Source organism: Plecotus auritus, assembly GCF_963455305.1.
Source record: "Plecotus auritus genome assembly, chromosome: 3".
NCBI lineage: Eukaryota > Metazoa > Chordata > Mammalia > Chiroptera > Vespertilionidae > Plecotus > Plecotus auritus.
Window position 1 is genome coordinate 43,366,660 of NC_137772.1, and position 25,860 is coordinate 43,392,519.

Genomic DNA, 25,860 nt, shown 5'->3' on the forward strand with positions numbered 1-25,860 from the left:
TGGCACATCTTGAGGAAGGACAGGTGGCTCCCTGGTCTCTGCGTGGGCTCCATGACTCCACGTGGGTGGTGAGGATAGTCTCCCGGCCCCCAGGGCCAGGCACAGTGCCGTGGGAGGCACGTTCACCCCACATGGCCATGTCATCTTGCTTCCACTTAATTCCAGGAGCAGGATACCCACGAACTCCACATGCAGAGGAGGAGCCAGGTCACGGCCCCTCTCCAGGGAACCTGAACAAGTGAGGTTCCCGAGGCACCTGGGATGCTCTCACTTCCTTGTCAAGTCCCTCCTTTTCCTTCCCCACGTCACCGTCCCTGGCTCAGGCTCCCTTCAGCCAGGCACACAGCCTGCAGGCAGCCCAGAGGGTGAGGCCCGGTCTCGTGCCAGGGCTGCGTACTCACGGTCATGCCGTAGAGCGGGAGCTGCCCGTGCACTTTAAACTGATTCGAGATCGTCAGTCCCCGACTTGTGTACAGCAAGACGTCGTTGAACTAGAGGACAAGGACAAGTGCAGCTGAGATGCATGGGCTCCGTTTGAAATCAAAACGTGCAGAAAGTGTTTTCAAAATACTGCATGACAATTCGTTGATCTCAACAACTCCAAGCTGAGCAGCAAAGCTGCTCCTCCTGCCTCCCAGGTGACCCCCATGGGCAGCAGAGGCCTGGCCCTGCTGCCCATGGACCACGGACCATAGGGAGGACAAACAGCTCTCACCACTTACCAGGAAAAACATGCGCTGCTGCAGCCCCTTCCCAGAGAGCTTGCTGAGGCTTCCCAGGCGAATGAATTCCTGCGGAGAAAACAGACCCCAAGCGTTGGCTGGGAGCGTGCAAACCTGGGTCCACACAGAGACGCTGGCTTCCTCACACCATGGTCCCTTTCACGCTAAAAATCATAGCGATCACATTAACTGTGTATTGAATGCTGTGTTCCGCCTCCTCATTCCCAGGAACCTGTTGGCAGGGACCAGGGCTCCACCAACAGAGAGGAAACCAGCACTCAGGTCCAGTGGTGTGGCCCTGGTTCACAGGCCTGTAATTATGCACTTATCCCCCGGGGCCTGCAGGCTTCCCACTGTGGGGGAGGGAAAAGGACCCGACCAGATACAAACTGGCAGCAAGGGTCCAGAAGACAGACACGCCCCAGGAGAGTACTATGAACAGAGGAATCTTTCCCATGACTTGGAACTCTGGTTCTCAAAAGCTAGTGACTCTGTTCTAGGATAACGGAGCAAGAAGCAAACGTATCTAAGGAACTCTTCCTCCTGAACTGAACTCTGAGAGGGTATGAACCATTTGGGGCCACTTAACCCTCCCCCCCCCCACACACAACTCATTATTTTAAAATCGTAGTAAAATACACATAAAATTTTCCACTCATGTATGCGAGGTGTGCCTCCTGTCTAGGTCCAGACCTTTTCATCATCCTAAGGCAGTGGTCAGCAAACTCATTAGTCAACAGAGCCACATATCAACAGTACAACGTTTGAAATTTCTTTTGAGAGCCAAATTTTTTAAACTTGAACTTCTTCTAACACCACTTCTTCAAAATAGACTCGCCCAGGCTGTGGTATTTTGTGGAAGAGCCACACTCAAGGGGCCAAAGAGCCGCATGTGGCTTGTGAGCCGCAGTTTGCCGACCACTGTCCTAAGGGAATGCTGTGCCTAGTAAGAAGCCTCCCATTTCCCTTCCCTTAGCACCTGGCAGCCACCACTCTGGTTTTTTGTTTGTTTGTTTTGGAAACTCTCTAGATTTGCCTCGTCTGGATATTTCATGTAAATCGAGTTTATAATATGTGGCCTTCTGTGTCTTCATTCACTTCACATGCTATATTTAACTTGCATCATGTAGTGTGGATCAGAGCTTCACTCCTTCCACAAATGTTCTGTGGCTGAACATTTCATCATATGGACTGACCATATTTTGTGTATCCATTCACCTGTCGATGGGACATTTTGGTGGTTTCCCCTTCGGGCTACAGAGAGTAGTGCTGCCATGGACAGTCATGTTCAAATTTTTGTCTGAATACCTGTTCTCAATTCTTCTGGGTATATGCCCAGGCGTGGAATTGCTGGGTCACATGGGAATTCTCTGGTTAACCTATTGTGGAACCTCTAAACTGGTTTCCACAGCTCTGCTGTTAAAACATAGTTGCAAGTTCTTGTCTCTGTCCCCTTCCCTTGGATGTGGGTGGGCTGGTGACTGATTTGACCAATCCGGTATGGAAGTGATGCCATGTGACCTGAGACTAGATCATAAAACAACATGTAGCCTCTATGTCCTTGGGAGCAGTTGCTCTTGGAGCCCTGAGGCGCACATAATCAGTAAGACTACCCTGGATCTAGGCTCGTGAGACCCCTCATGGACTCTCTGTGCAGTCCCAGCTGAGCCCAGCCTCCGGCCATCCCTGCCAGGTGTCAGCCTTGGACCCTCCAGACCAGCCCTATGTCAATGGGACCCCTATCAGTGCCACATAGAGCAGAAGAATCACCTGGCTGAGCCCTGACCAATTCTTGATTCACAAAACCATGGCACCTACCAAAAGGCTGTTTTCAGCCACTAATTATCAGAGTAGCGTGTCACATAACAAGATTCCTGGAACACCTGCCACAAGATATTTCTGTGTTCCCAGCATCTGAGCCAGGAATAGGGACTCAGCCAACTCATTGTGATTCTATAGCCTTCTGCACAGCCTAACAACTCTCGTCCTTTATGATACATGAATCAAAGACTATGTCTGCTAGTAATTTCACTGAGTAATTTTGGGGCTCAACAAAGTAACAATAAATACTTGCAGGGCTATAGGGTGGACATAAACAATACGATGTGAGGAAATGGTGTCTAGGGGACCACTTTCAACATGGAAGGGCATCAGAGAATGAGAACAGTGATCCTAGCGTGCTATCACTCTTGTTTCTACCTCACATGTTTGTTGCCATTGGAACACATGCATTTCCTATAGAATTTCAGGGATCCCGACTGTAACCTGTGTGGGAAGGAGAAGACGGTGGCCTGAGGCACTCACTGCTGAAAGCAAAGGGAGCGTGGTCTTGTGTGTGTTCCAGGGGCTCCAGGGCCAGGGAGGGGCCATGGACTCAGATGTCAATGTCTGAGGGCTGGAGATGGAAAATGTCTCTTGCCTAGAACTTTTCTTTAAAAAAAAAAATATGGAACAAGGGAAAAAAGAAAAGGCCCCTAATGGCCTTAAGCTCAAGCTGCTTCCTTCTGAAGGGAAATCCATCCAAAGATGTCCAGGCCTCTGAGTTTTAACCAGGTGACCCCACTCCCCCCACCCTACCTGCCCGTCCCTGCTTCCTTTCTGTTCTGTTTAGTGAAAAGGAAATGCTCCTGTAACCTAGACAGCCTGTCCAGGAAGAACTCTCTCAGGCACACAAGTCCCAGGACAGAAAAACACCCTCAGGGAATAGTCCTGCCTCCCAGGACATGATACCAGGCAGGCTGACCCCAGCAGGAGGGCCAGTGGGACCATGTCTGAAAGCCATGTTAGGGATTAGACTGCAGGTAGTTTAGGGGGCGTTTCTACGTAAAACTATCTGCTCCTCTTTAAATCTCAGTTTTTCAAATTCCACCTGTAGACAAATCTATCAGAGTCTCCCTTCCGCCCATTAGGTTATGTGATAATGAAAGTTAATTAATGATAATCTATTGGCCTTGGGGTGTGGAGTGCCCCATCCTAGAACTTGCTCCTCTGAGAGCCTGAGCCCTCCAAGTCACTCAGGGTTGACTTGGAGCAGTGAATGGCTCTGAAGCCAGCCGATGAGCAAAAGAATATGCAAATAAGGTGGGTCTGCAGTTAGTAACCAGCACCCCAATTCTGACCTCACCCTTAAAACAATGACCTTTAACTTAGCATGTGGTGTGTGCCTCATATGTGCTGTGTGCGTATATTAGCTCCATACATGAGCTTGTACAATTCAATATTATCATCCCCATTTTCCAGGTGAGAAAACTGAAAAGCAAAATGATTAGAAACTTGCCCTAAACCACCTGGTCAGCTATGGGTAACAGAGCCCGTATTTGGCTAAAAGCTTACGATGCCTTCTACAATGCTGTGCTGTGTAACCAATAACATACCAAGTGTACACTTAGTCCATTCAAATAAATGCAAGTGGGGGAAGGGGAAGATAATTCATATTTATTGTTCCTTTTACCCCTTAAGTCTCATTCTATCCTCGTGACCTAGGGAGGAGAGGATATGATCCGTGTTCCAGAAGGGGAGGACCGTCCAGTTGGTGGAACGTCCCAGCTTTGGTGGAGCTAGAATTTAAACCCAGGACCACCTACTCCAAGCCAATGCTCCTCCCAGCACCATGGAAACCTCTCCTCAAAATAAACGCGTTACAAAGGGTCTGTTTGCCATGTAGCATAATGTACTACATATTTTATAACACCCAAAGTTAAGAGAAAAGTACATTGATTCCACAGGGCTCTCCTAAGAGTTCTGCGTGGATGGGTAAACGTGGTCACGGGTGGAGGCCTGGCGGGATTTTCTCAGCTGCAGAGCTGAAACAAATCCCAGTTTTAACCACCCCCTCAGCACGGACACGTAACTCTTCTGACAGCCTTTCCCAAGTGGTTTCCAGTCAGTTTTGCATTAGGCTTCCTGACAGAAATACTAAATACAGTCAAACCTCAGTTCCCGAATGTCTCCCATCTTGAACAATTCAGTTCTTGACCAAATTGTTAATTGAACCTGTTAACTCTTTCTCGCTGATACATCAGCATGACAGAAAACATTCTCAGGCCATACAAAAAGGAGAGAATAGGCGAGTGAGTCAGTTTACTGCTAAACCTCGCATTAACATCTCAGGAAATTGTGCTGTGACTATTTTTGTGGGTTTTTATGGTGTGTGTGTGTTTTTTTCTTTTCTTTTTTTGCTGTTGAAATGGATGGTTAGTACAATTTTAAAATATAAAAAGGCTATCAAGAATGCTGATGTTGCTAAGGGTGTGAAAGTGCTCACAAAACGATTACAGGCAATTGGAGAGGCAGAAAATGGTTGATTTGGATAAAGGGAAAGCAGTTACCCGTGACAGCATTTCAGAGGCAGTGACATGTGAAAAAGCGAAGATGCTACATCTGACCTCCTGAAAGATAATCCTGGAAGGAGCGCTGAAAGTGATCTGTTTAAGGCCAGTAGGGGCTGGTTCAATACATTTAAGAAAAGAGATGTTTGTGTATAGATTAAACAGTACATTAGACTAGTACTTTATTTAAGAAAGGTTAAAACAGAATCATTTGGGGGTCTGGGATGAATTAATTCAATTTACATTATTTTTAATGGGGGAAAAATGATTGGGTTTTCAAACAAATAGCCTCTCGAACAGCCGTCTGAAATGAATTAAGTCCGAGAACTGAGGTTCCACAGTACACAGAGATGTTCCCACATCTTCCCTAAGCTGCACGGTGAAAGGTTTCCAGGGCAGCTACCTGTCAGATGCAACTGAGAGCCCCGGGCGTAATGGAAACTTGTGTGAAGGTAAAGGCCGGAATGCAGAGACTACAATTCCCTTCTGAACCTGGGTGATGGATAGTTCAAAAGCAGGGAGCTATAGGAGAAAGATCTCATGGAGAGACTTGGTAAGATGGGTCACCTGGCGAACAGTTTTGATTCTTAGGAAGAGAAGTGGAAAAAGGCAGGCCGTGCTGGATCTTGAACATTCCCATGGGCCAGGAGGAAGCGTGTCTGCAGCGAGGCTGCTTCACCGTGCACAGCCTGCATCTCATGAAGGGCTGCCCGGTGAGGTCACAGCACAAATGAAGCGGCAGCTCTCCCAGAATTAGGCTCTGGCTAGAAAGTTATTTTAATTCCTAACTAAAATTACATTATGTACAGAAAAGTGTATCTTTTGAAAATAGTTTCCATACTTACATGGGAATTGATAGCATGATTTCATGCACTAGCTTTTCCTCTGCCTTTTATAGCACTATTTTACCCAATCAAAAATGTTTATCTTCCATTTTCATTTACCTACATTTTAATAAACAAAATAAGCTATCTCAAATTGTCTTAGAACATGGCAGGGGGAAAAAAAGGAAAGAAAAAGCAGAATACTTCATCTACTTAATAAAGGCTTGCTTAATAAAGGCTTATCTCCTTCTAACACGAAATTTTTGAATGTGATATTCAAGGTTTTTCCCCTAATTATTCCCCGGGTGGAAGGAAGCCACTTCAGAAGGACGACATTTTAACTTGGAGTATCTGTGTTCAAAATGCACAAATGTAAGTCACTTCAACACCGCTTTACTGGCTTGGCCTCCAATGCGTGAGAGAATGCAGCTGCTTACCCTTCCTGGAATCACAAGATTGTCGACGCCAATCAAGTCTTTCTTGAGTTCGTGCAGCTTCTGGAAGTTCTCCATCTTGATCATCGTACCGTGGAGCTGGGCCACCATCTCCGTGATCTCCGCCAGCGCCGCTAATGAAGAAACAGCAACACGCAGCATTAAGGGCAGACGAGGGATTTCCCCTCCAACGTTTTTAAGCTCAACTCTGTAGGGCGATAATATCCTGCAGTGGCTGAACTATCTTGGATGCTGTCCTTCTAGGGAAAACACGGCTATGTCTCACAAATAGAAACCGAGTAATTTGCTTTACTTTGTATTTATCTGCTTTGCCCGAGTTTCCCAAAAGCCGTGTGAAAATGTAATTGACCCCTTCATAGCGACATGGTGTATAGCTGCCCTCCAGTGAGAACTGCTTGTTGGCCCAGAGGGGAAACTGCAGGGGAATAGGGTGCCTAGAATTCTGTCCCCAGGGCAGAGATTTTTTACCCCCCTTCTCTGGGAAGAACAGAGAACAGAGGCCACAGGAAAACCTGGGCAAAAGAGGGATCTTTCTGGGAGAGTCTACTGATAGTGCAACTTCTGAGTAATGAACATTCATTCTGGCACCCCCCAGGAGTCATACCGTTTACCAAGATGGTGGCCAAGAACAACTGCAAAACAAAACTTTATTTTGCATTATGGGCACATCTCCCCTACGTGGGTAGACATCCAACATGTACAAGGGGCTAATGCGCAATTAGCACGCAAAGCCACCGTAGCTGAGCATTCACTTATTTTTGTCAAGAAAGCAAGAAATTCTTGCCAACTGAACTTCAGGCATCAGAAAACGAAGCACTTCAATGTTGCAAGGGGAGCATTTCGCCTTCTTGCCTTCTCCCTGGGGATGCCAATTAAATGCTTCCTAGCTAATCACAGGATGCTGTCTAAGCCACAGTGACAGACCCAGGCTTGCTCAATCTTCAGACATTACCAGCCAATTTAGTCCAGTGAACAATTACTGGGCACCAAATGCTCAGTGGGGCGGGGTGCAGGCCTCTAAGAGGAAGGACAGCACCTGGTCCCTCGGGGCTCATGGTGCAGCGTCCTGGGAACAGCTCTCCGACGTTCAGGAACTGTATGTTGAGGTATATTGATTTCCCCAGCCATTTTACTATGAGGCCACCATATGAATGAAGCTACATAACAAATGCTCTTTCCATTAAATTGTCAAAGACAGACTTTTCTCGCTGGGGGCTGTTCAGTACAATGCAATCTGGGTGAGTCAGCCAAGAATAGCACATGGGAAACGAAAGACGCCTCCCGCCCTCCTGGGTGATACAGCTGCACAGCTCCGCGTCCTCGGGACCACAATGGCTTTGGGCCATCCTGTGCAGGCAATGCTGATACAACAGGACAGAACGAGGCAGGCGGGCAGAGGTCATGCAGGCTCACGGGCCAGGCAGGAACCGAGGCTTAAAGGAGGAGCACTGTGCAGGGAGGGACAAGGAGGTGGGAGCAGGGACTCCAGGCAGAGGAATAGAACATGCCAAGGCATGAGGCACCATGGTTTGTCTTAAAGACTGACAGTCTAGCAGGGGTCCTCAAACTTTTTAAACAGGGGGCCAGTTCACTGTCCCTCAGACCGTTGGAGGGCCGGACTATAGTTTAAAAAAAAAAACTATGAACAAATTCCTATGTGCACTGCGGGCCTGGGACGAGTTGGCTGCTAAGCAGGACAGGCAGCGGCACCCGGCGGGCCGGATAAATGTCCTCAGTGGGCCGCATGTGGCCCGCGGGCTGCAGTTTGAGGACGCCTGGTCTACAGCAAAGCAAAACCACGTCTGTGAATTGCCAGTGTCTTCATTGTTTTGCTAAATTTCCTCTCGGGCTGTCCTTTTAAAAACCAATTTGTTGCATCTTCTATAAATTCTAGATACCAACAGTGAATTTTCCAGAACAAACCCCCTATCACCATTCCCCTCCTTAAAACCCTTCCTGTCTTCACTTTACTCTTAGGTTGAGGTCTGCTAGGGTTTCTGAGACCCCATGGGATCTGGTCTCTACTTACTCTTCCAGCCTCACTTCTGCTGCTATCCCTCTGCAGTCCACACAGAACTTCTACTATCTAGAATGTTCCATAGTCTCTGTCCCCTCTGGACCTCTGTATGTGCAGTTCCCAACTCTCTGCTGCACACTCTACCCTCATCCAAGAAAACTCCTACTTATACGCTAGCCCCAAGCTTAGATATCCTCCCCTCAGCCAGCCCCCACCGAGCCTGGAAGGCTGGCCAGGAGCCACCACCCTACTGCACCGGCACCTCCCTCTCACAGGTCAGCCATTGCCCAGGCCCTCGCTCTGTGCCACTGGTGCGTTCCATGAGTAGGGACCGCACCTGCTCCTCTTTCTAATATACTGAGTACTCAGCAGGTGCCCAGTGCGTATCTGCTGCAGATGGGTCGGTGGCCAGATCATGAAGGGTTCTGACTTTAGCCCGAGAACCGAGTATCACCCAGTTTTTATGCAAAGAAGAAATGCACGTAGAAAATGAGGTTACAGGTGACTTGAGATGCGAGGTATTTTTATAATATTTTAGGTGAGAGATACAGGCCTGACATACTAGAGGGTGAGCAAATGTCAAAAGCCACCAGCCCAGCTGGGGAGCGTAGGGGGCACAGCATCAGACCTCAGGGCCCTGTCCCTCGAGGGGCTGATGGTTCAGGCATTAACAGACCACACATCACATGAGAAACGACGATGCGTGGCCCGGTGAAGAGAGCATGGTCTGAAATACCAGCTCTGACCTTTACTGACTGAGTGACAAGTCCCTTACCTCCTCTGAGCCTCCGTCTTCTTATCAATAAAATGGGATGGCAACACTTATTTCATGAGATTGCTAAAGGAGTAAAGGTGTTAACATAGTAAGATACCTGGCACAGTACCTGGCTCAGGAGCTGAGCGAGGGACAGTGAGTATTATCACCATGAGACCGTAGGGCAGGATGGTCAAAAACGTGGGTCCTGGGTTTAGGTTACAAGTCATTTACTTTCCAGCTCTGGGACTCTGGGCAGGTTCCTTTACCTCTCTGGTCTCAGTAGCCTCCCCATCCCATATATAAAATGAACTCACCCCTGCCTTGGGTGAAATGCTTAGTGAAGTCACTGGCACGTTACAAATGTCCAGCAGCAATGAGCACTATTTATTACAAGCTATTTTCCGTGGCCAGTCCAAGGAGCGAGTGATGAGTTTGAACCGTGTAAGGAGGGGAGGGCTTCTCGGAGGGGGCGGACTCTCAGTGTAGCGCCTCCAGGGTTCTCTGCACCAAACCGCCCACGATCAAGGGAGGAAACACGGGCAAAAGCGGAAGGAAAGGAGAGTTCTGAGCGATCCTCACTTTATGGAAAGAGATCACAGGTAATATCTGACCAGGTACTAGAAAGCGGTGCCTGCCCTGTGGGACTATGAAAACCTGGGACACAGCCACAGAGCTCTGCCCCGAGGGGCGCCCCCTGCAGGCTGGTCCCGCGGTGCCTGCCCTGCTCACCTCGGCAGTCCCTGAAGTCGGCCTCGTTGGGCGGGTTGTCCTTGCACAGCCGCTCCAGGACCTGCTTGTAGTGCATGAGCCGGTGCAGCGGGCGCAGGAGGAAGGTGTTGAGCGGCAGGTAGCACACCTTCTGCAGCTCGAAGTCTCTGCACAAGTTCTCCAGCCGCCGGGAGCTCCGGATGCCGGTCTCCAGCGCCTCCAGAGCCTCGCCGTGCTTCCACAGGTGCACAGCCAGTTGCTGTTGGGCCCGGAAGACAAGGGTGGGGAGGGGTCCTGCTCAGCAGAACTGCCTGTGCACGCGGTCCGCCCACTACTGGCCTTCGGAAATGAGGATCACCTCCGCTGTCCTTCATTTCATTAAATTTCCCACGTTTCAAATTTCATGGTTTATTTCATTATACTAAGTTCTTGGGATGAAATAAAAAGCTCTATTAAAGCACTGAGCAGTTTCACACACACAGGGTTTATAGAACAGGAGACATATTAGAGGTGTACATGTTCCTTTAAAAACAAGACGGGCAAAACTGAGGGAAAATAAATGGGCAGGAGCTCCTTCAGGGGCCTGTGGCTTCCCTCCACAAGCCACAGGATGACAGACAGACCGGGCCACTCAATACACGTCACACAGTGACAAACACGTATTCCTGACGGACTCCCCTGGCTGCCCACTGAGTGCGTGCCGCAGCCACCTGCTCTGCGAGATCCCAGGGAGCTGAGGAGAGGCAGGCATGCTCCCTACTCCTCTGGGGTCAGACCCAGATCCTCTGCCACAGCAAACAGTGGTCAGGCTCCAAACCTCCCAGGCCTGCCTGTGCACTTCCTGGTAAACCCAGTTTTAGCAAGAGCCCTGCTAAAGCAGTGAAACCACAGCCTCCCACCCCGGATAGCTGGTCACCCATGACCCTGGGTTCCTCATCTCCCACCAGCCCTCGGACGATGTCTGACCACCCGGCCTGTCTCCGCAGAATCCCCCTCACCCCGAAGTTTGCTTCGTCGTTGCCCATCCTCTGACCCACTCTGCTCCTTGGCTGTGAGTTCCTGCTTGCCCACTGTATGCAAGTTAAGCCCCCCTCATGTAAAACCCCACGGCAGCGGTCCTGAGTAAAGTCTTTAACAAGGATGATTGTTTTTTTCCTTTTCACAAGCCGTGGTGGAGACAGACAGGGTAGAAAGCCTGATGGTAGAGCGTTAAAGGAGGAATGTGGGGAAGAAGTAGGGGGGACATTTCCAGACAGAGAGGGCACTAACGGGATGGGGGACTGGTGACCCCCAGGACTAGGGACCAGCAGTACTTCCCAGGAGTGGCTCCCAACCCCACACCTGCATTCCCAACCCAACACCCCCACTCCACGCTCCAGAAAGGCAGTGAGTCCAGACACAGACCCAATGCCTCCTGCCTCACCTGGGGCCGCCCCGTGATTCTCAACTTCAGGATTGGTGCCACCATCAACCAGTTGCTCAGGACAGAAAACGCTGGAGAACATTCTGGATTCCCTCATTTTTTCAATCCTTCACCAAGTCCTACCAGTTCTACCTCCTTAGACCAGTGGTCGGTAAACCGCGACTCGCGAGCCACATGCGGCTCGCGAGCCGCAGTTTGCCGCTCTGTTGACTAATGAGTTTGCTGACCACTGCCTTAGACCATCAAACGTATGCCTGTCTTCATCACCATGATTTCAGGCCTGTGCCGCCCACCACGGTACTGGTGTCTCCACTGGAATCTCTGCCACCACGCCTCACCCCTCCACCTTCTCACACCTCAGCCACCAACATGAACTTCTTACAATTAAACGGAGCACATCGCCTCTTGCTTGGACACGACAAGAGCTCCCACCATCTTGGGACAACCACCGAGGCTTCAGCAGGTGCACAGTGCTCTTAGGATGTAATCCCTCCCACCCTCCATCATCTCTTGCTACTCACCCTGGGCTGCCCACTGAGCAGTCTGCATTTGATGTGCCAGAGCCTCTGCATATGACACGCCCCCACCCCCGGACCGCCTCACCCGTCAGGGTTAGCTCTGGGGCCTTCCCTGATCTCCAGGCTCAGTTACGACTTGGCTACCCCTCAGAACTTAATGCTGTTTGTCCATCTAAGCCCTTACCACTAGCCTCCCCTGTACAGTTTATTTTGTGACTTCTTAAAAAATATAGAGATTCATAGGAAGGTGAAAGAAATGCACGGGGGGGGGGGGGGGGGGGTGGTCCTATGCACCTTTACCTGGCTTCCTAATGTAACACCTTGCACAACAATAGCACAATAGTGCAACCAGGACACTGACATGGTACAACCCTCAGGGTTTATTAGGATCCCACCAGTTAGTTATACATGCCCTCACTTGTGTGTGCAGGTGCACGTGTATGTGTGCGTGTGTGCGCATGCATGTAGTTCAATGCAATGCTATCACATGGGCAGTCCTGTTTGACTGTGAGAGAGTGTATGTCAGGTCGCCACATCCTCAAGGCCTGATATACACAGCAGGTCTCAATAAATGTCTGTTGCCTGCATGCATTACTGGACAAACGAAGCAATGCATGCAGCAGCAGAGGCAGGAGTCCCGCAAGGATTGAGTGCGTGGAGAGGTGAGCACACAGTCACTGGAACGCGGAGCAGGATGTGAAGAATGGTGAGAAGGGGTCTGGAAAGACTGTCCCGGGCTAGAGTGTGAAGGTTTTCTCATCAGGTTTAGGGTTTGGACTGTATTCTCCAAACCGCAGAGAGACAAGGAGGGTTGTGAGCCTCGTCAGTCAGGCTGTAATATAAATGCTGGTATAAAGGCTCAATGGGAGGCGAGGAGACTCACGGGGAAGCTGGGCGAGTCATCCGGGAAAGAGGAAAGAGCCAGGAAGGAGAAATGTGGCAGGAGTTTAAGAAGGAGATGGGCCAGGAGGTGGAGGCCTGGGGAGAGAGACAACCCGGCCTGGGTGGTTGGTGAAGGGTCAAGGTGAAAGGCGAGGACCTCCTTTCTTTGTGTTGAAGTGCCTTGTGCACTTGGGCAGAGTTTCCAGTGGCAGGTCACTGCATGGGCCAAAGGTTACGATTTGGCTCTCTCTGGCTTTCAGGTGGGGATTGGAGCGCCGCCCAGCTCTCTCAGTCCTGTGCAGAGGGTCTGGGAACAGCAGGAGGGTAAGGACAGTATCCCTGCTGAGCCTCTGCAGATGCAGGTAAACACACAGGTTGGAACGGCGGGAAAGACAGTGCAAGCAGGCGATCACCTTAACACTGTGGACACTAGTGCTTCGGTATCTTCTGCTGCTCCCTTCCATACGTCATTAAAATTCCTTAAAACCAACAATAACAACCACAATAATTTTTAAAAACCCAAATTTCTCCAAATGCCTGCGAGTGGCTCTCTGAGCCTCTCCATCTATTTTTATTTTGCTTGCACAGAGCTCTGCGCTATAAACCTCATGGCATCGGCACAATAAGGAAAACGCCAGCACAGCGGAGGAAGCTGACTAAATGCGGAAACGCTAACTCACCAGACTGAGGAGAAAGAACTGCTATGAGTGGAAATCAGGTATATTTTTAGGTCTTAGGTGCTACGTGAATGGAAAGGAGGGCGGATGTCTACTGAATGTCAGCTCTCCGGGAAGCCAGCAGCTGCCAGAGGGGGCCCCGAGAGAGCTGGTGAACAGGGGTGCTCTGGGGACGGTCCCCGAAGGCTGTGGAATGAACAGGCTGGTCCCCACTGCTGTCCCCAGAGGCCCATGGCGGAGTCCAAGCCTCCGTGAAGTGAGTAAGTGTGGGCTTATCATCTCAGATGAAGGGAACACACTGTGAGAAAAGGCAAAAGGCCCCACTGGGCTGAGGGAAAGTGCAGAACCTGGGAGAAGAGGCTTTCTATAAGAAGATAATTGGGAGGTACAACAGCAACAAAAACATGTCACAGGAGAGGACAAACGGGGTATTTTTAATGAGCGACAAAAGCAGCCTGAAAAGGCTGTACAATGATTTCAACTATATGACGTTCTGGAAAAGACCAAACTCTACAGACGGTAAAAGGTGGGTAGTGCCAGGGGTGGAGGGGTGAAGGGTGGACAGGGGGAGCACAGAGGATTTGTAGGCCGTGAAACTCTGTATGACACTGTCAAGGGGGATACGTGGCATTATGCACTCGGCAAAATCCATGGAATGTACAACACAAAAAGTGAATCCTAATGTAAACTACGGATTTAATTAATAATAATGTGTCAATATGGGATCACCAGTTGTAACAAGTTTGCCTCACAAGATGTAAATGGGGAGGCTGTGTGTGTGTGAGCGTGTGTGTGTGCGTGCATGTGTGTTGATGGTGAGAATATAGAATTATTATATATTATAATTATTATATAGCTAGTAGCCCTGTGCATGAATCTGTGCACCAGTAGGTCGCTGCCACCCTCCTGTACCTCTCCACCCACTGCCCTGCCCTTCTGTAGCTCCCCCCACACCCCCTCATAGCTTGCTGCCCTGCCCCTCCTGTAGCTCTCTGCCGCCCTCTTGTAGTTCGATGCCCCACCCTCCTACAGATCCATGATCCGGTTATTACACCTCACAATATAACGAATTATAAGCATATTCCTCTCTTATTATATACTAAATTTTTAAAAACCACCATGGGGAGTGAAAAGATGTCTGTTACTATTACATCTGAGTTTTGTACGTCAACCTCACTTGTGACATTAACAATACCATAGTTGTAGAACACCCTAGCTAATTATTATTATTTTTTTTTGCATGGAATTCTGCAATTCTGATCACTTCCATGGCCTCTCTCTGATATTGCCTAAAGAGAGGAGTGTGGCTTTTTGAACACCTTGAAAATGCAAGCTATATCTCAGGGTCTGTTAAATAATATCTTTTTTGTTGTTGTTAATCCTTACCCGAGGATATTTTTTCCATTGATTTTACAGAGAATATAAGAGAGAGGGAGAGACAGAGAGAGAGAAACATCGATGTGAGAGAGACACATCGATTGGCTGCCTGTCGCACGTGCCCCAACTGTGGTCGGGGATCGAGCCTGCAAGCAAGGTATGTGCCCTTGACTGGAATCAAACCCATGACCTTTCAGTCCATGGGCCAACGTTGTAACCCATGAGCCAAACCAGCAAAGGGCAATTAAATATCTTGATTTTAAGAGAAACAGGAAATCTCCTAAGAAGCTTTAGATCCTATCTTTTCTACACCATGCATCCCCTCCCCCACAAATCCTCCCCTCATCCTATCTCATGAGATTATATAATTCTAAAGGGAAAACACTGAACTATAAACAATTTAGCCAGATTTTGGGGGAATTAATTCAACCCAAACAGTAACTTTTATTCCATGAGTGCCGTATATGTAGTAACTCCTCAGCTAGTACCGATTGGATGGATAGATGGACAGATGAATGGTTGGACAGACTGAAATGGTGAAAAGTATGAGCAACCTGCCTTCTCCTGGGGGTTAGTAGCTTGCTCTGAGCCGTTATTGGTTAAGGTTATTAGACAGGCTCTGGGCAGCCAAGATACAGGATGATTGCTTTAAAATGCGAACTTAGATAAATTGTGTGAATTGAGATGTTCTATGTTAAAGGAATTAATCATGGGTTAAAATGAAAATGCAAAAATGAAAGTTTCAAATATAAGAGATCGGGCTGATTTAAAAAACGAGGTAGAATATTGACTCAATATATACTGACTTCTTTGGGCAAGTTTTCACTCTTCTGTATCACTATGGATATTGCTGGATGGCTAAAAATACATTTGCCTTGCACACTGACTTTTTAAAGTCATAGATTTGACTGGAATTGAGGCGCAGCTTTGAAACCAGTATTTTTGTCAAGTTTACAAAGCCAAACAATTGGCAAAAAATGAAATGTTCAGTCAGTCAAAGCTTTGTTTACATAATTTTTAAAAAATCTTGTCTTTTAAAAAAATAATTTTTATTGTTTTTTAGAGAGACAGGAAGTGAGAGGAGAGGAGAGAGAGAGACAGAGAAACATCCATTCATTGCCTCCCACATGTGCTCTGACTGGGGAATGAACCTGAACTTTCACTGTACAGAACGACACTCCAACCACTGGACCACACCGGCCAGGGCTACAGTTTTGAATGATCTGCTTGCTAAAAACACCTGTTGTCTTGGTTATAACACAGAGCTTTTGTACGAAAGTGCTTCTTCCCCCAAAGTGGCTGGATTTTCTGTTATGCTCCAAAATGAAATGACCCAGAAAGGCTAGAAGAGTTTACCCCACTTTGTGGTAGGTGCGGACAGTCGCACCGCGTGTTCGTGGAAAGGCTTACTTACGGCGGGCTGGCTGACCCCGCAGCCCCAGTGTATTCTCGCTGGGGAACGTGCTCTGTCTCACCCCCAAAGCAGCTCACCTTCATGGCCTGAACATTCTTCAGCATGACGTCCCCGATTCTTTGGTAATCTCCCCGGATGTGGGCGTTGGAGCGGCCTTCCCTGGAGGCAGAGGCAAGGGATTGGAAACCAAAGGGTGAGCACTGAAAACGAACTGGAAAAGGTCCGAGCCTGAGGTCACAACCTATCAAAATTGAGGTCTTCCTTCCCAATGGCCTCTTTCTCCCTCTTCCTGCCCTGGCTGTCACAGCATCAGCACGGGCAGGAAGCTGTGAAATGACCCCCCGTCATTGTGCAGACAATGAATTCCATTTGTGCTTTGAAAGAGACAGGGCAGACCATGTGCTGACCGTTTTAATTTGGTCTCATTTTACATTTTCTTTCCCGCCATCCACACGTGTTGGTGTCACTGGAACAGCACAGAGATCTCTGTGGTAACTAGCTCAAGAAACCACGTCCACCCCACAGATGGGGACTGACAGACTTGTAAGAAGCAGCAAGACTCAGGCTCAAAAATCAAGGCTCCTGCTCCCATGAGCCCTTAGCATGAAGCATGCACGGAATTGTGTGAAAAGCCCCTGGGAAGAGAAAAGTATGAATGAAAACGTGCAGGAGATCCACGCATGGAGGCGAGAATGGGAAAATGATCCAGAAGAAGGGAGGATGAGGGTCCAGGTACAGAGGCAGGGAGGGGAGGGACCAAGGTCCCCCAGACATGCTGGGTGGGCATTTTCAGCAAGTATTTGGGTAAATATTCATATTTCTTATAGTTTTGTTGATATTGATCATCCAGAGGCTTAAATAGCAGAGAAAAAAGTAATAATAACAGTAGCTAGTACTTATTGAGCTCAGTCCACCACGCTGAGTGCATTTAATGCTCATGGCAGAGTATGAGGCAGGTGCCATTATCACCCGCATTAAACAGCTAGAGGAACTTGATGCACAAAAAAATGGCACCCCGTGTCTAATGCCAGTTGTCACGGGACAGCGAGCTCTGTACTTGAGCCCAGGAGTCTAGCTGGAGCCCACACTCCACACGGCGACACCACTGCACATCTGTGAACATTACCTGATGACTGGGAAGAATGTCTCTGAGACGATTCATGATTTTCAACAACCGACTAGGCTAATGTCTTCGAACCAACTATTCAGGGTGGCCAGAAGCCAACTTACTAGTAAATGGAAGGAATGAGTTAAGAAGAGAAAAGGTAACAATCTGGATACGACACTTCCTGTCGGAAGTGAGAAGTGTTGGGAGTGGGAAAAGCACCTGCCCCAGGAGTCAGGCAGGACTGTGATTCCCCTACAGGTGCATCGCTAGCACACCTCCGGCGACAAGAGAAACAACTTCCCGCTCAGCAGAAGCAGCTGGAGCCTCCAGAACTCTTGACTCCATCACGAACTCATCAAGCATCTCGGAGGGGGAAGGAAAGGCAGCGGGGAAAGCACCTGCTACCAGGGGGTAGAAAAGTCAGGCAGGTAGACCCAGAGGGGCTGGCTCCTCCCAGATCCTGGCGGCCCTCCCACACCACACCACTGACCCCACTGGTTCTAACTGAGCATGTATTACACATTACATCCCAGGGGAGGCAGCACACCCAGACCCATTTGGCAATTAAAGCTTCTCTAAAATATAAGAAGGGCGAGCATCCGTTTTGCCCCCAGCTCCTCCCTGTTTCAGTATCTCCCGGAGACATTGTCTCTCTGTAACCTGTTGCATTCTCATCCAGCTGGAAGTAGAATTCATTCCGCAGCCCTCTGCTTTCTCTTGGCTGCCAAAAGACACATTGCCGGCAGACTGCCCTAATTACCACTCACTTTTATGAACTGAATATAGATTCTATCCTCGCCACTCCTGCCATGGCTCCGGGGACGACTGCCATTACCCTCCCAATGACCTAAACCAGTGTTGACTAATGAGTTTGCCGACCACTGGGATAGGGGCTTAATCACAAGGAACAACAACAGCCTGTAATTATTGGAATCAAGAGTCTAGGTCAGTGGTCGGCAAACTCATTAGTCAACAGAATGGCAAACCGCGGCTCACAAGCCGCATGTGGCTCGCGAGCCGCAGTTTGCCAACCACTGACCTAAACCATCGAGGCATCATCACACCTGTCCCTGGCCAACCTCTCTGGGCTAGTTGGCCCCAAACCTCCTGGTTCTCTGTTCTTTCGCTTCCGGAAGCCTCTGTCCAGGCTTCCGGACTCCTCTGTAGGCCAGTTCTGCAGCTGTCTTTGGCAACCCCTCCTCCTCAGGCTACTCCTAAGCTATCTGGGTTCTCTCGGTGGTTATCTTCTCTCTTCACTTTTTACTTCTATATGCCATCCTCCTATGCCACATGGTTTCAATCCACTTTGTACCTACTGATCCAAGTACTATATTTATCTTTTTAAAATATATAATTTATCGATTCTTTACAGAGAGGAAGGGAGAGGGATAGAAAGTTAGAAACATCAATGAGAGAGAAACATCGATCAGTTGCCTCCTGCACACCCCCTACTGGGGATGTGCCCGCAACCAAGGTACATGCCCTTGACCGGAATCGAACCCGGGACCCTTCAGGCAACAGGCCGACGCTCTATCCACTGAGCCAAACCGGTTAGGGCCAAGTACTATATTTCTTATACCTTCCAGAAGGTTCTGCATGCAGGACCCCACAGGTATCTCAAACTCAACAGGCTACACAGAGTTAATTATCCTGTTGCCTCCAATCCTCTTCCTACATTTTCTTCCTTAATGATGTCCCTGTTCTGCCCCCATCTTAAGCTAGAAATCTTAGTTATCCTCACTCATCTGTGTCTCGCATCCACACCCATGGAGTCAAATTCTACCCCCAAATGGAGAATGCTCCTGACGCAGACTCCGCTTTGCGGTGGAGACAGTCCTCAGCCCATTGCTAATCACTGCAGTGTTCCACCCCATCGCCTGCAGGCTTGAGGGACCTCTGGATTTTGGGCAAATAGTTATTCATCCAATTGCTATGGAGAAGTTTATTGTTTGGCCCTTCTGTTGATCCTGATGTGTGACTGGGTTTGTTGAGAATTTGCTGGGAGTAGAAAGGAGCTTCAGCCCAGAGCTGCGGCTTCCTGCTGTTTATAGCCACAGGCCCCTGCACCTGCCCATCATCACACAGCTTCTAGGAGCTGGAAGGCTCTCCTTCCTTCTTCCCACTGCCCCCTGTCCCTCCCCCCCCCCACTCCTGAACAACTAAAGAGGACCCAGCAACTGAGCCAGATGACTTGATTTTGAATTAATGCCACACATCAATCAAAGGAGGCAAGACACAATTTAGACTTGGTTTGTGGCAGGGGTCCTCGCCGCCGAGGACATTGATCCAGCCCGCCAGGTGCCGCTGCCTGTCCTGCTTAGCAGCCGACTCGTCCCAGGCCCGCAGTGCGCATAGGAATTTGTTCATAGTTTTTTTTTTTAAACTATAGTCCGGTCTGAGGGACAGTGAACTGGCCCCCTGTTTAAAAAGTTTGAGGACCCCTGGTTTGTGGGAATGTAGCTATTATCTGGGACTTAGGTAGTCGACCCCTGTACTTTCAAATGGGCATGCCATTTGACAATGCACATAAGATTGTTAGTTAGTTTGAAGGACATCATTTAGATATTTTAGTGACAGTCGTGTGGATTGGGTGCGCAAGGGGAGAAACGGGGCTCCATGGCCTCCATGAATAACGAGCAATTTACTCCCTCGCACAGATAACGCCGGGCCCGAAGGAAAACGAAGTGCTGGCACGCAGACACAGGCGAGGGACCGAGAGCAGGGGTGGAAGCCAAACTTCCCTGACTTCACTTCCTTTCTTCTTTTGCCAAGAATTTATCAAAAGAAAATGTTCTGATGTTAAAACCCTAAACTGAAGGGGACATTCTTCCTGCATAGGCTTGCTAGCAGAACCCTATCTGTTTCTCTAAGTCTGTAGCATCTTTCAGTTTAGAAACTGCTTTGGGTCAGTATCACCAGCCCCGTGTTGCAGGGAAGACACGATATCAGCAGGCTGGGGCCTGTGAAGTTAATGCAGCCCGTGCAGGCAGCTCTGCCTCCCACCTGCCTGCCCCTCCCCTCTGCAGCACATGCACGTCCCAGCCCTGTGAGGCTCAGCACCCCAGTCAGGCCATGGGAACGGGGTCAAAGCCCGAAGCTCCCGCTGCTTCCAATAGCAATTCCATCATGTTTTTACTTCCTCTACATGTTAAAGCTACCAAACCCTCAAGCCCAAAGCATGTGCTTTATTGTGAAGAGCCAAAAGGTCATGTTCTTATCAAGAACATGAAAAAGTAATTACAACTCTTCCGGAACATCCCCCGGATGTTAACCTCACAAGAAAAGGGCCCTTGTTTAGAAGGCAGGGCCACATATTTGTTGTGTGTGTAATTACCGCACGGCAACAAAGCTGAAAATTCTTTTGACAATTTCACTTTGGAAATCTATGTACCAAGTAGCCTCCCAGATGCTACATTCTGACTCCTGCGCCATGATTCATGCACTCCCAGGATCAACAGCATGTGGTCTCAGCACAGGGCTGAAAACAGATACACGCACAGCCCCGCCCCCTTCCCCCGCCCCCCGAATCTCTGAAACTTGGACCCTCTGGAACACTTCATTGACTACTACATGAGCTGGTCAGTAGCTCAGCAACCGCCAGACCAGGAAGGAGGAGGGAAAGGATAGGAGAACGAGGACCAGTTCCCTGGAAGGGCTGCTGACCAACCTGTCTACAAGCAGGGTGGGGCCACCTCGCAGGGCCTTGACTCTGCCTATTGGCTGTAAATGCAGATGGGGGCAAGGACAACGGGATAAAGCACCAGTCTGCTGCCCCATTCACACCCGCAAGGTCGATATAAAATCCACGTAGAACCCTAAAAGAATGAATGTGCAGCGTGCTGACCTTGCAGGCAATACAATCCCCGACTATGGAGCAGGCACCCTAGGGCCCTGCCCCCTCTGGTGTCAGAGGAGATTCTTTACAGGGAAAGTGACCAGTGAGGACAGGGGCTCTCCCAGCAGCCCAGGGTGAATCCAGGCTCGCTAGTAAACACGCAGCTCTCCCCTTCTCCTCCCAACAAAGCGAAGCGTCATCTCAGTAAAGGAAACACAACAGCGGACTGTGCATCGGGGAGCGGGACGGCTGACTTCTCACCTGGTGCTGTTCCTGGGTGCTCCCTGACCCCGGGAAAACAGGTTTAACTTTGTCAGAAGCCTCATTTGAAAAACAAACATCCCACCCTCATGATTTCTATGATTCTAAATGGAAAAAAAAATTACTTGTGTTCGTGTATCTATGTTAAGTAAAAGGAGAATGCATAAATAAGTGAATAAAAACCAATCTTCCATGAATATGTGGGTGGGGAGGTGACTAGGTTAAAAAAGCTAACAAATTAGCCAGAGTAATAGATTATGCTCAGCTCAATGACTCGAATTCCTCCTGAGAAATGCGTGGTTCGGCGATGCCATCATTGTGCCAACATCACAGAGTGCGCTTACACACACCAGATGGGACAGCCCACCGCACACCTAGGCTAGATGGTACAGCCCACTGCTCTTGGCCTACAGGGCTGTACAGCAGGGGTGGGGAACCTTTTTGCTGCCAGGGCCATTTGGATATTTAGAAGGGCATTTGCAGGCCATACAAAATTGTCAACTTAACACTTAGCCTGCTATATTTGGTCAAACATTTACAGCAACTTTTATATATATATATATATGTAAAAAGATTACACTCTAAAACAGGGGTGGGCAAACTTTTTGACTCGAGGGCCACAATGGGTTCTTAAACTGGACCAGAGGGCCGGAACAAAAGCATGGATGGAGTGTTTGTGTGAACTAATATAAATTCAAAGTAAAGGAGCGGAGGGGAGAGCAAGAGAACCGGATAGAACAGCGGGATCCGGCCCGTGGGCCGTAGTTTGCCCACGGCTGCTCTAAAATAAGGATCAATTGTATAGTAAATACATAAACCAGTGGCATAGCCATGTATTACCAAGTATTAGGTGCTGTACATATCGTGTGCTACACCGTTACAGACCTGCGGCAGAGCAGGTTTGCTTACACCAATCACCACGAACATGTGAGTAATGCGTTGTGACTGGACATTACGGTGGCTACGTCTCTGGGCAACAGGAATTTTTCAGCTCCATTACAATCTTATGGGACCACCATCATATACATGGTCCATTGTTAACTGAAATGTCGTTATGCAGCACATGACTGTTATTTATAGATATATGCCACATGAGCCACATGTACTCTATGTGGATTTCAACATTCTTCACTGAATTTCTATATCCTTTGAAATCCCTGGAGTGGAAAAGCCCATTTAAATATTCCTTCACATCCCTGATTGCTGGGAAGATGTTTGTACAAGGCTGCTTTCACTGGGCCAAGGCGCTCAGGTCTCCCTGGGACAGCTTCAGGTAAGAGAAGCATCGCATCCACGGGCGCCTTCGGCACGTGCCCGCTTCCTGCTCTCGGCTCTTTCTGCCCATCAGTGTCACTGCTGGGTTGCTTAAAGCCATGCCTCTTCTTCTTCTGTGGTTTAACCCCAGACCCAGTTCAGTAAGGGGAGCAAAAGTTATACCCACTCCTGGGCAGGCTGGACCAGACCCAGATGAGACCCGATTTGGTCGCCTGGGTTCAGTCCTATTAATGAGCCACATGTTAAAATGCAGCGAAACAGTGTTTCCAACTCTTCAGCACTCGCTCCCAAGAGTTTTCCAGCAGGTACCCACCTGTGATTCAGGCAACTGAAAAATATCATGTTTATTTTCTAAGAAAAGAAGCTTGCTCTCAAAGCATGGGGACTTTACAGTCAGGAATAACAGATAATCCAAGAAAAACTAGCTTCCACATATGACTGACAACGTGTATGATAAGGAAATAGTCGCCACCAACCATCATCCCTGGGACCCTGGGTGGACAGTGGTGAGCAGGGGATGGGGGGGTGGGCAGAATATAGAGGGAAGATCAGTGACCTTGAATCGTCTTTCTTGCCTTTGAAACAAACAAATGCAAAGCTTTAAACCTTAAATAAATTTATGTAAGTGATTCCCCCGCATGGGATACCCACAATACCTATCTTGTCCCAACTTCCTCATCTTCCTTGCATGTGTACTATCCCAAGCGTCTCCAGGGAGACCACACTGCCTTGTCTCCAGGGACTTTCACTGCTACTGACTTTGAAGGCAGGGACTTCGAACCCTTTGTGCACCATTTTGTTTTTACAACCAATGAAAATTTCTTCACACAAAAGCTCTTACACAAGAGAAGTAGCCCAGTCCTGGCGGAAGCGGGAGTGGAGGCTCAGAGCACTGCCCTTGAGTCCCGCTTTTGGATAACCACCTCAAGGACTCGAGGTCTAAGAAAGTGGGAGGCACTTTCGGGGAGGGAAGAGTGTGTGACAGGGAGGGAAGAGTGTGTGGGGAGGGAAGAGTGTGTGACGGGGAGGGAAGAGTGTGTCGGCCGTCTTTCTTCCACTCCACTGTGCCTCCCCTCCGAGCCTCTAAGACTGTGCTGCCCAGTGCAGCCTCCACATAAGGCTACTTAAATTTTCACTTTACTTAGGATGACGTGAAACGTAATGATCCAGTTCCCCAGCCACATGAGCCATATCTCAAGTGCACAACAGCCACATGTGGCCAGGGGCCTGTTACACTGACTTATGCAGACACAGTATTCCCATTATCACAATAAGTTCTATCAGAAAGCACTGCTCTGGACAGAACTAGAGAATAAGGAAAGTCAGTAACTACTTCTCCAGCCACCGGGTTCATTCCTGGCCTCCAGGGAAAGTAGGCAATGGATGCAGTCATGCCCAACTTTATACGGAACCATTTTCCTGCAAGGAACTCTGCCTCTCAGAGCCACATTTTCCATCAGGGGAAATACAGGGTAATCCCACGAGGCTGTTTTGATTATCAAATGAGACAATTTAAGGGAAAATGCTTTAAAGGATGCAGGGGGGGGAAAGCAAGGTGCTTTACTGTATGCCTATTTCCAGTCTTAAAGCCATGGTTTTCTTTTAACGCCTCGAGAACACTGACGATGAATTCTGTTCTGAGAGAAGTGTCAGACACTCACTGCTCTCTCGTCTTGGCATAAGGAGAAGAGAGAACAGGCTCGCTCGTGCTCTCCCAGGCCCTGCTGCCCAATCTCATCAGGCTGGTCCTGGCTGCCTCCTTGACACAGAGCAGAGCATGTACGTAGGATGCAAGCCCAAGGAGAACGGAAACTGCGGCCTGCTTTGTCCCCTGAAGAGTGAGAAGTGACAGATACATGGTCGGGACGCAATAAATATTCGTTGAATAAATGAAAGAAGGCCCTGGTCAACTTTGCTGACACAAGGCTTGGCATGGACCCTGCGGCACAACACACAAAAAGCAGAACTTGGGCTCTTTTATGGATGGCATTATGATCAGGAAGAGTGTAGCTCTCAGGATAGTGCCAGAGTGGGAGCGGGGGAGGGGGGAGGAGGGGCTGCAAATTTTTTTATTGGGGAGGGTTTTAGATACTGTGTGTAGACTGCCACTAGGTTCTAGAAACTGTGCTAAATGCTTTACAAACCCCTTCATCCTTCACAGGCAAGATATCACTGTCTCCACTTCCCAAGTAAAGAAACTGAGGCTTGAAGGATTCAGTGACATGCCCCAGGACACCCAGTGGTAAACACGGATGGCGCTGGGACTCAAAGTCAGAGCTGCCTGACTTCAAAGCCTGTTTGGGGACCATTTATGTCCCCCAGACAGAGGGACAGGTCACAAGAATGTTCCAGGAGAAAGGCACTGCTGCTGATTTTACTCTAAAAGGAGTCGAGTTCTCATTGCCCCTTGTAAATGCACCCGGGGGCGACGGGAGACCTCCCCACCGGGGCAGTCATTGTTACTCCAGGAAATGATGACAGGGATTCTCCACAGTCAACCAACCTTGACAAATATGTGGATCTTGGGCAACAAGATAATACAGAAATGAGACCCTTTCCTTACGTGGAAGTGGGAGGTAGTTTACAGATAATAGCTCCAGGGGGACCAAAGCTTTCCTATCAGGTACATTATCTGCATGGGCAAAGCCAGCCTCAGCCATCGGCAGCCTTCACAAAGTACGGTGCCAGGTCCGATCCGCTCTTCCTGATGCAGAAATGGGGCCGCCTCTCGGGACTGAGGGGCCGTGTGCGTGCATGTGTGTGCACATGTGTGGAACATGGCGTGTGCTCAGGCCTGGTTCAAATACCTGTCTCAACCACAAGGGGACACTGCCCCTTTGGGAGAAGATGTTCCGAGAAACTGCTTCTGATTTAAGGTAGAGCTTGCGTTCTGGGTGGTGGAGGGAGACCGGGTGGGTGGTGGTCACTGCAGAAACCCCAGGGACCTGTCAGAACAGTATCCCAGCCGGCCCCGCCTGCAGGAACCTCAGGTGTGCATGCAGCAAGCTCACGGCAGCAGCTGGCTCACCACGGGGATTCCTTTCCAGCATTTCCCATAATGATCCCAAATCAAACATGGGCTGGGCCAGGCAACAAGTGTTCATATCAAACATATTCCCCTCGGGGGGAAAGTGCAGCAGCTCACCGCCTGGGATGACCGCCCCCAACACCCCTTCCTGGGCCACTTCTGAAAGGTAAAAGGGCTATTTTCACTTCCCATCTTTAGAGTATAAAGCCCTGTGACCTCCCAGACTGTTGGGCAATAAAGGAAAACAATAA

The 25,860-nt window shown here is 49.1% G+C and overlaps 1 protein-coding gene across 5 annotated transcripts in view; it reads right to left on the minus strand.

The window, feature by feature from the left end:
* Window positions 1-25,860, minus strand: part of FARP1 (FERM, ARH/RhoGEF and pleckstrin domain protein 1) — a 309,946-nt gene that overhangs the window by 9,901 nt on the left and 274,185 nt on the right. For all 5 annotated transcript variants that reach the window (XM_080658853.1, XM_080658851.1, XM_080658855.1 and 2 more), the window contains exons 17-21: window positions 16,180-16,261; window positions 9,833-10,070; window positions 6,312-6,442; window positions 723-791; window positions 402-491 (exon numbers count right to left, since the gene is read on the minus strand). In XM_080658853.1, the coding sequence (XP_080514979.1) occupies window positions 402-491; window positions 723-791; window positions 6,312-6,442; window positions 9,833-10,070; window positions 16,180-16,261 (610 nt within the window). The remainder of the gene's footprint in view (window positions 1-401; window positions 492-722; window positions 792-6,311; window positions 6,443-9,832; window positions 10,071-16,179; window positions 16,262-25,860) is intronic.